This window comes from Bombina bombina, chromosome 8, assembly GCF_027579735.1.
Source record: "Bombina bombina isolate aBomBom1 chromosome 8, aBomBom1.pri, whole genome shotgun sequence".
In the NCBI taxonomy this organism is placed as follows: Eukaryota; Metazoa; Chordata; class Amphibia; order Anura; family Bombinatoridae; genus Bombina; species Bombina bombina.
This window is the reverse complement of record NC_069506.1, coordinates 311640558-311652852: the sequence shown is the minus strand read 5'-3', so window position 1 is coordinate 311652852 and position 12295 is coordinate 311640558. Positions and strand designations below refer to the sequence as shown.

At 43.7% G+C, this 12295-nt stretch overlaps 1 protein-coding gene across 1 annotated transcript in view; it reads left to right on the top strand.

Annotated features, from left to right (window-relative positions):
- The window catches only part of IGSF9B (immunoglobulin superfamily member 9B), a 257520-nt gene that overhangs the window by 115773 nt on the left and 129452 nt on the right, over positions 1-12295 (top strand). The window contains exons 13-14 of the mRNA XM_053691163.1: positions 391-566; positions 2939-3165. Of these exons, the coding sequence (XP_053547138.1) occupies positions 391-566; positions 2939-3165 (403 nt within the window). The remainder of the gene's footprint in view (positions 1-390; positions 567-2938; positions 3166-12295) is intronic.

Sequence of the window (12295 nt, the reverse complement as noted above, 5' to 3'; positions counted from 1 at the left end):
ATATACACACACATTATAGCCCTTCCCATTCAAACACCTTGTCATGTGCCATATACTAATTAATCTTTATAAAATATTTGTATTAATAATTATATAAATATGTTTATTAAATAGTGTGTATATTAGTGTAACATTTTATTTGAATGTACTTATGTTGTATTTTGTGCACATTTTGTTTAACTCTGTCCCAACACTACCCATGCTAACAAAAGTGCACTACCTGTAATCTAGCCCAAAGTGTTTTATAGGACCACTTATTTGTTTATACTTTTCAATCTTTAGCCTTTATTTAAGTTCTTGAAGTTTTCAGTTTTTTACTGTATGTTTTATTCAATGTCAACAATGAAGAACCTTTCCTCTTACATATATCCCTGGTTTGGTTCTTTGAAGGATAAAACGAGCTCAGTTTGGTCCCCATGACTGGGTTTCCATGCCTGTTCCTATTGGCTCATATTTTCTCCTGGTGGACTCTTTGGACCCAGAAACAGAATACCAGTTCAGCGTTCTTGCACAGAATAAATTGGGGACCAGTTCCTTCAGTGAGGTGGTTACGGTAAAGACCCTTGGTAAGGTTATGAGCTAAGAATATTATAATTGCATTTTTAGCACATATGTTACAGATTTATTGATTGGACATGTATAATTGTTATATAAGTATGTGTAGTGTCATCTGCGCCAGCTGCAGTGATTACATGTGTCTTCAGAATGAGGAGCTAATATAATTTGCTGGTAGAAAAACTAGAGGGAGTGTGGCAGGGCGAGAAAGGAAGTGCAGATATAGGGGCCGATTTATCATAGTCCGAGCGGACATCGATAATCATTGCACAAGCATTTCTCGTGAATGCTTGTGCAATGCCGCCCCCTGCAGATTCACGGCCAATCGGCCGCTTGCAGGGGGGGTCAATCAACACGATCGGCTGATTGCTGTCCATCGCCTTAGAGGTGGCGGATGAGTTAAGAAGCAGCGGTCTTAAGACCACTGCTTCTTAACTTATGTTTCCTGCGAGTCTGAAGGCTCACACGGAAACTGCTGCACTTTCAGCATAATAAATCGGCCCCATAGTGTTGGAAACAAAACACAAGTGGTAATATGTAAAAATGTAAGCCACATTTAAAATTCTTGATAAATAGGTCATAAAGCTCAGACTAGCTTGTGCTTGAAGTCAGGTAGCAGAGGCTTGTTGTGCAGTACCAGGTGGCACAGCTCTGTTTGCTGCAGGAAGCTCAGACTTTTGAAGTAGGTCATAAAGCTCAGACTAGCTTGTGCTTGAAGTCAGGTAGCAGAGGCTTGTTGTGCAGTACCAGGAACCACAGCTCTGTTTGCTGCAGGAAGCTCAGACTTTTGAAGTAGGTCAGAAAGCTCAGATTAGCTTGTGCTTGAAGTCAGGTAGCAGAGGCTTGTTGTGCAGTACCAGGTGGCACAGCTCTGTTTGCTGCAGGAAGCTCAGACTTTTGAAGTAGGTCAGAAAGCTCAGACTAGCTTGTGCTTGAAGTCAGGTAGCAGAGGCTTGTTGTGCAGTACCAGGAACCACAGCTCTGTTTGCTGCAGGAAGCTCAGACTTTTGAAGTAGGTCAGAAAGCTCAGACTAGCTTGTGCTTGAAGTCAGGTAGCAGAGGCTTGTTGTGCAGTACCAGGTGGCACAGCTCTGTTTGCTGCAGGAAGCTCAGACTTTTGAAGTAGGTCAGAAAGCTCAGATTAGCTTGTGCTTGAAGTCAGATAGCAGAGGCTTGTTGTGCAGTACCAGGTGGCACAGCTCTGTTTGCTGCAGGAAGCTCAGACTTTTGAAGTAGGTCAGAAAGCTCAGATTAGCTTGTGATTGAAGTCAGGTAGCAGAGGCTTGTTGTGCAGTACCAGGTGGCACAGCTCTGTTTGCTGCAGGAAGCTCAGACTTTTGAAGTAGGTCAGAAAGCTCAGACTAGCTTGTGATTGAAGTCAGGTAGCAGAGACTTGTTGTGCAGTACCAGGTGGCACACCTCTGTTTGCTGCAGTAAGCTCAGACTCCTGAAGTAGGTCAGAAAGCTCAGACTAGCTTGTGATTGAAGTCAGTTAGCAGATACTTTTTGTGTAGTACCAGGTGGCACAGCTCTTATTGCTGCAGTAAGCTCAGACTCCTGAAGTAGGTCAGAAAGCTCAGACTAGCTTGTGCTTGAAGTCAGGTAGCAGAGGCTTGTTGTGCAGTACCAGGAACCACAGCTCTGATTGCTGCAGGAAGCTCAGACTTTTGAAGTAGGTCAGAAAGCTCAGACTAGCTTGTGCTTGAAGTCAGGTAGCAGAGGCTTGTTGTGCAGTACCAGGAACCACAGCTCTGATTGCTGCAGGAAGCTCAGACTTTTGAAGTAGGTCAGAAAGCTCAGACTAGCTTGTGCTTGAAGTCAGGTAGCAGAGGCTTGTTGTGCAGTACCAGGAACCACAGCTCTGATTGCTGCAGGAAGCTCAGACTCCTGAAGTAGGTCAGAAAGCTCAGACTAGTTTGTGATTGAAGTCAGGTAGCAGAGCCTTGTTGTGCAGTACCAGGAACCACAGCTCTGATTGCTATAAGAAACCAGGAAGAGCAGACTTGTTTCAAGCTGAAGACGTCTAGTACAGGCAGGTTCAGAGGCTAGGATTCCAAGTTTCAAGACATCTTGTGTGAGCATTCCTAAAAAGATTGCCCAAATTGCAACATATGGTGCCAGAGATGGTGGTGCTGGTAAACATGCATGACATATTAGATTAGTGAGATTTGAGGTCATGATACACAGTGATGTCTAATAAAGATGAGATAAATATTTACTCTAATGCTTTTCCATATAGATTGCTCAACCACTCCTCTTGAACTATGAGTATTAGTGATAAGTTCAGTCTTCCCTATGCAACATGGACATGACTAAGAAGATGCACCAATGCTCATGCACTTTTTTATTGTTATGTTTATTATGTATTTGTTTCTTTTTAAAGCCTCTCCTCTCACAACACCTGAGCCTCTTCTGGTTCTGACCTCACCCCGCTGTCTGATAGCCAATCGAACACAACAAGGAGTGCTCCTTTCCTGGCTCCCTCCATCAAATCACAGCTTCCCTCTAGATCGTTACATCATGGAGTTCCGCTTGGCAGAGAGGTGGGAGATTCTGGACGACTCAATATCAGGAAGTGAAACAGAGATCCTAGCAAAGGAGCTTTCCCAGGTATAGTAACAGTTGGCTCACAAAGGACTAGATTATAAGTGGAGCACTATTTAACGTCTGCTCGAGCTTTAACTGCTCTAAAAGTAAGCTTTTTGTGCACGTCAAGTCGCGCTTATATTATTTGTTGAAAGTAAACTGTTTTCACTCGTGCACTTAAGTTCTAAAAAGCCAAACTTAGAATATCGCATGCTCAATAACCTTTTCCCCCATAAAAGTCCAATGGAAAAAACATATCACCCCACTTGTGCGCTAACCTGAAATGAAAATATGAATATTTAACATTCCAATATTTTTTACATAGCAGAATATGTTCTATTTATTCATAAATACACATTTCTATATATATTTTATATTATTTTGGTACAATATATATTTCTCCAACATTGGTGTGTCCGGTCCACGGCGTCATCCTTACTTGTGGGAATATCTCTTCCCCAACAGAAAATGGCAAAGAGTCCCAGCAAAGCTGGCCATATAGTCCCTCCTAGGCTCCGCCCACCCCAGTCATTCCACGGAGATGGTTAAGAGTATGTGGTGTTTAGTTGTAGTTTTTTTATTCTACTATCAAGAGTTTGTTATTTTAAAATAGTGCTGGTATGTACTATTTACTCTGAAACAGAAAAAGATGAAGAATTCTGTTTGTGAGAGGAAGATGATTTTAGCAGACTGTAACTAAAATCCTTTGCTGTTTCCACATAGGACTGTTGAGATGAAGTAACTTCAGTTGGGGGAAACAGTTAGCAGACTTTTCTGCTTAAGGTATCACTAGCCATATTTCTAACAAGACTGTGTAATGCTGGAAGGCTGTCATTTCCCCTCATGGGGACCGGTAAGCCATTTTCTTAGTCTCAAGCAGAATAAAGGGCTTAATATGGGCTATAAAACTGGTAGACACTTTTATGGGCAAAATCGATTGCTTTATTTGGGCATTTTATACATGTTTATGCTGGTTTTTCACATTTATAAACTTGGGGAACGTTTTTTAACGTCAGGCACTATGTTAGACACCTTTTCCAGTCAGGAAGGGCCTTCCCAGTTGTAGGCTGAGCCTCATTTTCGCGCCATTACTGCACAGTTGTTTTTGAGAGCAAGACATGCAGATGCATGTGTGAGGACCTGAAAATAGTTGGAAAAGTTCCTAGAAGGCGTCATTTGGTATCGTATTCCCCTCTGGGCTTGGTAGAGTCGCAGCAAAGGCTGTAGCTGGGACTGTAGAGGGGTTAAAACTGTAACCGGCTCCGGTTTCATTATTTTAAGGGTTAAAGCTCTGAAAATTGGTGTGCAATACTTTTAATGCTTTAAGACAATGTGGTTAATTTTGGTAAATTTTGAACAATTCCTTCATATTTTTTCACATATTCAGTAATAAAGTGTGCTCTGTTTAAAATTTAAAGAGACAGTAACGGTTTTGTTTTAAAACGGTTTTTGTGTTTTACTGACAAGTTTAAGCCTGTTTAACATGTCTGTACCTTCAGATAAGCTTTGTTCTATATGCATGAAAGTCAATGTATCTCCCCCTTCTAAATTATGTGATAATTGTGCCAAAGCGTCCAAACAAAGTAAGGACAGTACTGTCACAGATAATGAAGTTGCCCAAGATGATTCTTCAGATGAAGGGAGTAGACATGGTTCTACATCATCTCCTTCTGTGTCTACACCAGTTTTGCCCATGCAGGAGGCCCCTAGTACTTCTAGCGCACCAATGCTTATTACCATGCAACAATTGACGGCTGTAATGGATAACTCCATAGCAAATATTTTATCCAAAATGTCTGCATATCAGAGAAAGCGCGATTGCTCTGTTTTAAACACTGAAGAGCAGGAGGACGCTGATGATAATTGTTCTGTCATACCCTCACACCAATCTGAAGGGGCCATGAGGGAGGTTTTGTCAGATGGGAAAATTTCAGATTCAGGAAAAATTTCCCAACAGGCTGAACCTGATTTCTCCAACATAGGTGTGTCCGGTCCACGGCGTCATCCTTACTTGTGGGATATTCTCTTCCCCAACAGGAAATGGCAAAGAGCCCAGCAAAGCTGGTCACATGATCCCTCCTAGGCTCCGCCTACCCCAGTCATTCTCTTTGCCGTTGTACAGGCAACATCTCCACGGAGATGGCTTAGAGTTTGTTATTTTAAAATAGTGCTGGTATGTACTATTTACTCAGAAACAGAAAAGAGATGAAGATTTCTGTTTGTATGAGGAAAATGATTTTAGCAACCGTTACTAAAATCCATGGCTGTTCCACACAGGACTGTTGAGAGGAATTAACTTCAGTTGGGGGAACAGTGAGCAGTCTCTTGCTGCTTGAGGTATGACACATTCTAACAAGACGATGTAATGCTGGAAGCTGTCATTTTCCCTATGGGATCCGGTAAGCCATGTTTATTAAGATTGTAAATAAGGGCTTCACAAGGGCTTATTAAGACTGTAGACTTTTTCTGGGCTAAATTGATTCATTATTAACACATATTTAGCCTTGAGGAATCATTTAATCTGGGTATTTTGATAAGATTATATCGGCAGGCACTTTTTTAGACACCTTTCTCTTTAGGGGCTTTCCCAAATCATAGGCAGAGCCTCATTTTTGCGCTGGTGTTGCGCACTTGTTTTTGAGAGGCATGACATGCAGTCGCATGTGTGAGGAGCTCTGATACATAGAAAAGACTTTCTGAAGGCGTCATTTGGTATCGTATTCCCCTTTGGGCTTGGTTGGGTCTCAGCAAAGCAGATACCAGGGACTGTAAAGGGGTTAAAGTTAAAAACGGCTCCGGTTCCGTTATTTTAAGGGTTAAAGCTTCCAAATTTGGTGTGCAATACTTTTAAGGCTTTAAGACACTGTGGTGAAATTTTGGTGAATTTTGAACAATTCCTTCATATTTTTTCGCAATTGCAGTAATAAAGTGTGTTCAGTTTAAAATTTAAAGTGACAGTAACGGTTTTATTTTAAAACGTTTTTTGTACTTTGTTATCAAGTTTATGCCTGTTTAACATGTCTGAACTACCAGATAGACTGTGTTCTGAATGTGGGGAAGCCAGAGTTCCTTCTCATTTAAATAAATGTGATTTATGTGACAATGACAATGATGCCCAAGATGATTCCTCAAGTGAGGGGAGTAAGCATGGTACTGCATCATTCCCTCCTTCGTCTACACGAGTCTTGCCCACTCAGGAGGCCCCTAGTACATCTAGCGCGCCAATACTCCTTACTATGCAACAATTAACGGCTGTAATGGATAATTCTGTCAAAAACATTTTAGCCAAAATGCACACTTATCAGCGTAAGCGCGACTGCTCTGTTTTAGATACTGAAGAGCATGACGACGCTGATAATAATGGTTCTGAAGGGCCCCTAAACACTGATGGGGCCAGGGAGGTTTTGTCTGAGGGAGAAATTACTGATTCAGGGAACATTTCTCAACAAGCTGAACCTGATGTGATTACGTTTAAATTTAAGTTGGAACATCTCCGCATTCTGCTTAAGGAGGTATTATCCACTCTGGATGATTGTGACAAGTTGGTCATCCCAGAGAAACTATGTAAAATGGACAAGTTCCTAGAGGTCCCGGGGCTCCCAGAAGCTTTTCCTATACCCAAGCGGGTGGCGGACATTGTAAATAAAGAATGGGAAAGGCCCGGTATTCCTTTCGTCCCTCCCCCCATATTTAAAAAATTGTTTCCTATGGTCGACCCCAGAAAGGACTTATGGCAGACAGCCCCCAAGGTCGAGGGAGCGGTTTCCACTTTAAACAAACGCACCACTATACCCATAGAAGATAGTTGTGCTTTCAAAGATCCTATGGATAAAAAATTAGAAGGTTTACTTAAAAAGATGTTTGTTCAGCAGGGTTACCTTCTACAACCAATTTCATGCATTGTCCCTGTCGCTACAGCCGCGTGTTTCTGGTTCGATGAGCTGGTAAAGGCGGTCGATAGTGATTCTCCTCCTTATGAGGAGATTATGGACAGAATCAATGCTCTCAAATTGGCTAATTCTTTCACCCTAGACGCCACTTTGCAATTGGCTAGGTTAGCGGCTAAGAATTCTGGGTTTGCTATTGTGGCGCGCAGAGCGCTTTGGTTGAAATCTTGGTCAGCTGATGCGTCTTCCAAGAACAAGCTACTTAACATTCCTTTCAAGGGGAAAACGCTGTTTGGCCCTGACTTGAAAGAGATTATCTCTGATATCACTGGGGGTAAGGGCCACGCCCTTCCTCAGGATCGGCCTTTCAAGGCCAAAAATAAACCTAATTTTCGTCCCTTTCGTAGAAACGGACCAGCCCAAAGTGCTACGTCCTCTAAGCAAGAGGGTAATACTTCTCAAGCCAAGCCAGCTTGGAGACCAATGCAAGGCTGGAACAAGGGAAAGCAGGCCAAGAAACCTGCCACTGCTACCAAGACAGCATGAAATGTTGGCCCCCGATCCGGGACCGGATCTGGTGGGGGGCAGACTCTCTCTCTTCGCTCGGGCTTGGGCAAGAGATGTTCTGGATCCTTGGGCGCTAGAAATAGTCTCCCAAGGTTATCTTCTGGAATTCAAGGGGCTTCCCCCAAGGGGGAGGTTCCACAGGTCTCAGTTGTCTTCAGACCACATAAAAAGACAGGCATTCTTACGTTGTGTAGAAGACCTGTTAAAAATGGGAGTGATTCATCCTGTTCCATTAGGAGAACAAGGGATGGGGTTCTACTCCAATCTGTTCATAGTTCCCAAAAAAGAGGGAACGTTCAGACCAATCTTAGATCTCAAGATCTTAAACAAGTTTCTCAAGGTTCCATCGTTCAAAATGGAAACCATTCGAACAATTCTTCCTTCCATCCAGGAAGGTCAATTCATGACCACGGTGGATTTAAAGGATGCGTATCTACATATTCCTATCCACAAGGAACATCATCGGTTCCTAAGGTTCGCATTCCTGGACAAGCATTACCAGTTCGTGGCGCTTCCTTTCGGATTAGCCACTGCTCCAAGGATTTTCACAAAGGTACTAGGGTCCCTTCTAGCTGTGCTAAGACCAAGGGGCATTGCAGTAGTACCTTACTTGGACGACATTCTGATTCAAGCGTCGTCCCTTACTCAAGCAAAGGCTCACACGGACATCGTCCTGGCCTTTCTCAGATCTCACGGATGGAAAGTGAACGTGGAAAAGAGTTCTCTATCTCCGTCAACAAGGGTTCCCTTCTTGGGGACAATAATAGACTCCTTAGAAATGAGGATTTTTCTGACAGAGGCCAGAAAAACAAAACTTCTAGACTCTTGTCGGATACTTCATTCCGTTCCTCTTCCTTCCATAGCGCAGTGCATGGAAGTGATAGGTTTGATGGTAGCGGCAATGGACATAGTTCCTTTTGCGCGCATTCATCTAAGACCATTACAACTGTGCATGCTCAGTCAGTGGAATGGGGACTATACAAACTTGTCTCCGAGGATACAAGTAAATCAGAGGACCAGAGACTCACTCCGTTGGTGGCTGTCCCTGGACAACCTGTCACAAGGGATGACCTTCCGCAGACCAGAGTGGGTCATTGTCACGACCGACGCCAGTCTGATGGGCTGGGGCGCGGTCTGGGGATCCCTGAAAGCTCAGGGTCTTTGGTCTCGGGAAGAATCTCTTCTACCGATAAATATTCTGGAACTGAGAGCGATATTCAATGCTCTCAAGGCTTGGCCTCAGCTAGCGAGGGCCAAGTTCATACGGTTTCAATCAGACAACATGACAACTGTTGCGTACATCAACCATCAGGGGGGAACAAGGAGTTCCCTGGCGATGGAAGAAGTGACCAGAATCATTCTATGGGCGGAGTCTCACTCCTGCCACCTGTCTGCTATACACATCCCAGGAGTGGAAAATTGGGAAGCGGATTTTCTGAGTCGTCAGACATTGCATCCGGGGGAGTGGGAACTCCATCCGGAAATCTTTGCCCAAGTCACTCAACTGTGGGGCATTCCAGACATGGATCTGATGGCCTCTCGTCAGAACTTCAAAGTTCCTTGCTACGGGTCCAGATCCAGGGATCCCAAGGCGGCTCTAGTGGATGCACTAGTAGCACCTTGGACCTTCAAACTAGCTTATGTATTCCCGCCGTTTCCTCTCATCCCCAGGCTGGTAGCCAGGATCAATCAGGAAAGGGCGTCGGTGATCTTGATAGCTCCTGCGTGGCCACGCAGGACTTGGTATGCAGATCTGGTGAATATGTCATCGGCTCCACCATGGAAGCTACCTTTGAGACGAGACCTTCTTGTTCAAGGTCCGTTCGAACATCCGAATCTGGTCTCACTCCAGCTGACTGCTTGGAGATTGAACGCTTGATCTTATCGAAGCGAGGGTTCTCAGATTCTGTTATCGATACTCTTGTTCAGGCCAGAAAGCCTGTAACTAGAAAGATTTACCACAAAATTTGGAAAAAATATATCTGTTGGTGTGAATCTAAAGGATTCCCTTGGGACAAGGTTAAGATTCCTAAGATTCTATCCTTCCTTCAAGAAGGATTGGAAAAAGGATTATCTGCAAGTTCCCTGAAGGGACAGATTTCTGCCTTGTCTGTGTTACTTCACAAAAAGCTGGCAGCTGTGCCAGATGTTCAAGCCTTTGTTCAGGCTCTGGTTAGAATCAAGCCTGTTTACAAACCTTTGACTCCTCCTTGGAGTCTCAACTTAGTTCTTTCAGTTCTTCAGGGGGTTCCGTTTGAACCCTTACATTCCGTTGATATTAAGTTATTATCTTGGAAAGTTTTGTTTTTGGTTGCAATTTCTTCTGCTAGAAGAGTTTCAGAATTATCTGCTCTGCAGTGTTCTCCTCCTTATCTGGTGTTCCATGCAGATAAGGTGGTTTTACGTACTAAACCTGGTTTTCTTCCAAAAGTTGTTTCTAACAAAAACATTAACCAGGAGATTATCGTACCTTCTCTGTGTCCGAAACCAGTTTCGAAGAAAGAACGTTTGTTGCACAATTTGGATGTTGTTCGCGCTCTAAAATTCTATTTAGATGCTACAAAGGATTTTAGACAAACATCTTCCTTGTTTGTTGTTTATTCCGGTAAAAGGAGAGGTCAAAAAGCAACTTCTACCTCTCTCTCTTTTTGGATTAAAAGCATCATCAGATTGGCTTACGAGACTGCCGGACGGCAGCCTCCCGAAAGAATCACAGCTCATTCCACTAGGGCTGTGGCTTCCACATGGGCCTTCAAGAACGAGGCTTCTGTTGATCAGATATGTAGGGCAGCGACTTGGTCTTCACTGCACACTTTTACCAAATTTTACAAGTTTGATACTTTTGCTTCTTCTGAGGCTATTTTTGGGAGAAAGGTTTTGCAAGCCGTGGTGCCTTCCATCTAGGTGACCTGATTTGCTCCCTCCCATCATCCGTGTCCTAAAGCTTTGGTATTGGTTCCCACAAGTAAGGATGACGCCGTGGACCGGACACACCTATGTTGGAGAAAACAGAATTTATGTTTACCTGATAAATTACTTTCTCCAACGGTGTGTCCGGTCCACGGCCCGCCTTGGTTTTTTAATCAGGTCTGATAATTTATTTTCTTTAACTACAGTCACCACGGTATCATATGGTTTCTCCTATGCAAATATTCCTCCTTAACGTCGGTCGAATGACTGGGGTAGGCGGAGCCTAGGAGGGATCATGTGACCAGCTTTGCTGGGCTCTTTGCCATTTCCTGTTGGGGAAGAGAATATCCCACAAGTAAGGATGACGCCGTGGACCGGACACACCGTTGGAGAAAGTAATTTATCAGGTAAACATAAATTCTGTTGTTGTGACATTTAAATTTAAATTAGAACATCTCCGCGCACTGCTTAAGGAGGTGTTATCTACTCTGGATGATTGTGACAACCTGGTCATTCCAGAAAAATTATGCAAGATGGACAAGTTCCTAGAGGTTCCGGTGCACCCCGACGCTTTTCCTATACCCAAGCGGGTGGCGGACATAGTGAATAAGGAATGGGAGAAGCCCGGCATACCTTTTGTTCCCCCTCCTATATTTAAGAAATTATTTCCTATGGTCGACCCCAGAAAGGACTTATGGCAGACAGTCCCTAAGGTCGAGGGGGCAGTTTCTACTCTAAAAAAGCACACTACTATTCCTATCGAGGATAATTGTGCTTTCAAAGATCCTATGGATAAAAAATTGGAGGGTTTGCTTAAAAAGATTTTTATACAGCAAGGTTACCTTCTTCAACCCATTTCGTGCATTGTTCCTGTCACTACAGCAGCGTGGTTCTGGTTCGAGGAACTAGAAAAGTCGCTCAGTAGAGAGACTCCATATGAGGAGGTTATGGACAGAGTTCACGCACTTAAGTTGGCTAACTCCTTTATTTTAGATGCCGCTTTGCAAATAGCTAGATTAGCAGCGAAAAATTCAGGGTTTGCAATTGTGGCACGCAGAGCGCTTTGGCTAAAGTCTTGGTCAGCGGATGTATCATCCAAGACAAAATTGCTTAATATCCCCTTCAAGGGTAAAACTCTCTTTGGGCCAGAATTGAAAGAGATTATCTCAGACATCACTGGGGGAAAGGGCCACGCCCTACCACAAGATAGGCCTTTCAAAGCCAAGAATAAGTCTAATTTTCGTTCCTTTCGTAATTTCAGGAACGGACCGGGCTCTAATTCTGCATCCTCCAAGCAAGAGGGTAATACCTCACAGACCAAACCAGCCTGGAAACCGATGCAAGGCTGGAACAAGGGTAAGCAGGCCAAGAAGCCTGCCGTTGCTAACAAAACAGCATGAAGGAGTAGCCCCCGATACGGGACCGGATCTAGTGGGGGGCAGACTCTCTCTCTTTGCTCAGGCTTGGGCAAGAGATGTTCAGGATCCCTGGACGCTAGAAATAGTTTCTCAGGGTTATCTTCTGGAATTCAAGGAACTACCCCCAAGGGGAAGGTTCCACATGTCTCACTTATCCTCAAACCAAATAAAGAGACAGGCATTCTTACATTGTGTAGAAGACCTGTTAAAGATGGGGGTGATACACCCAGTTCCAACGGCGGAACAAGGAATGGGATTTTACTCAAATCTGTTTGTAGTTCCCAAAAAAGAGGGAACTTTCAGACCAATCCTGGATTTAAAGATCCTAAACAAATTTCTCAGAGTACCATCGTTCAAGATGGAAACCATTCG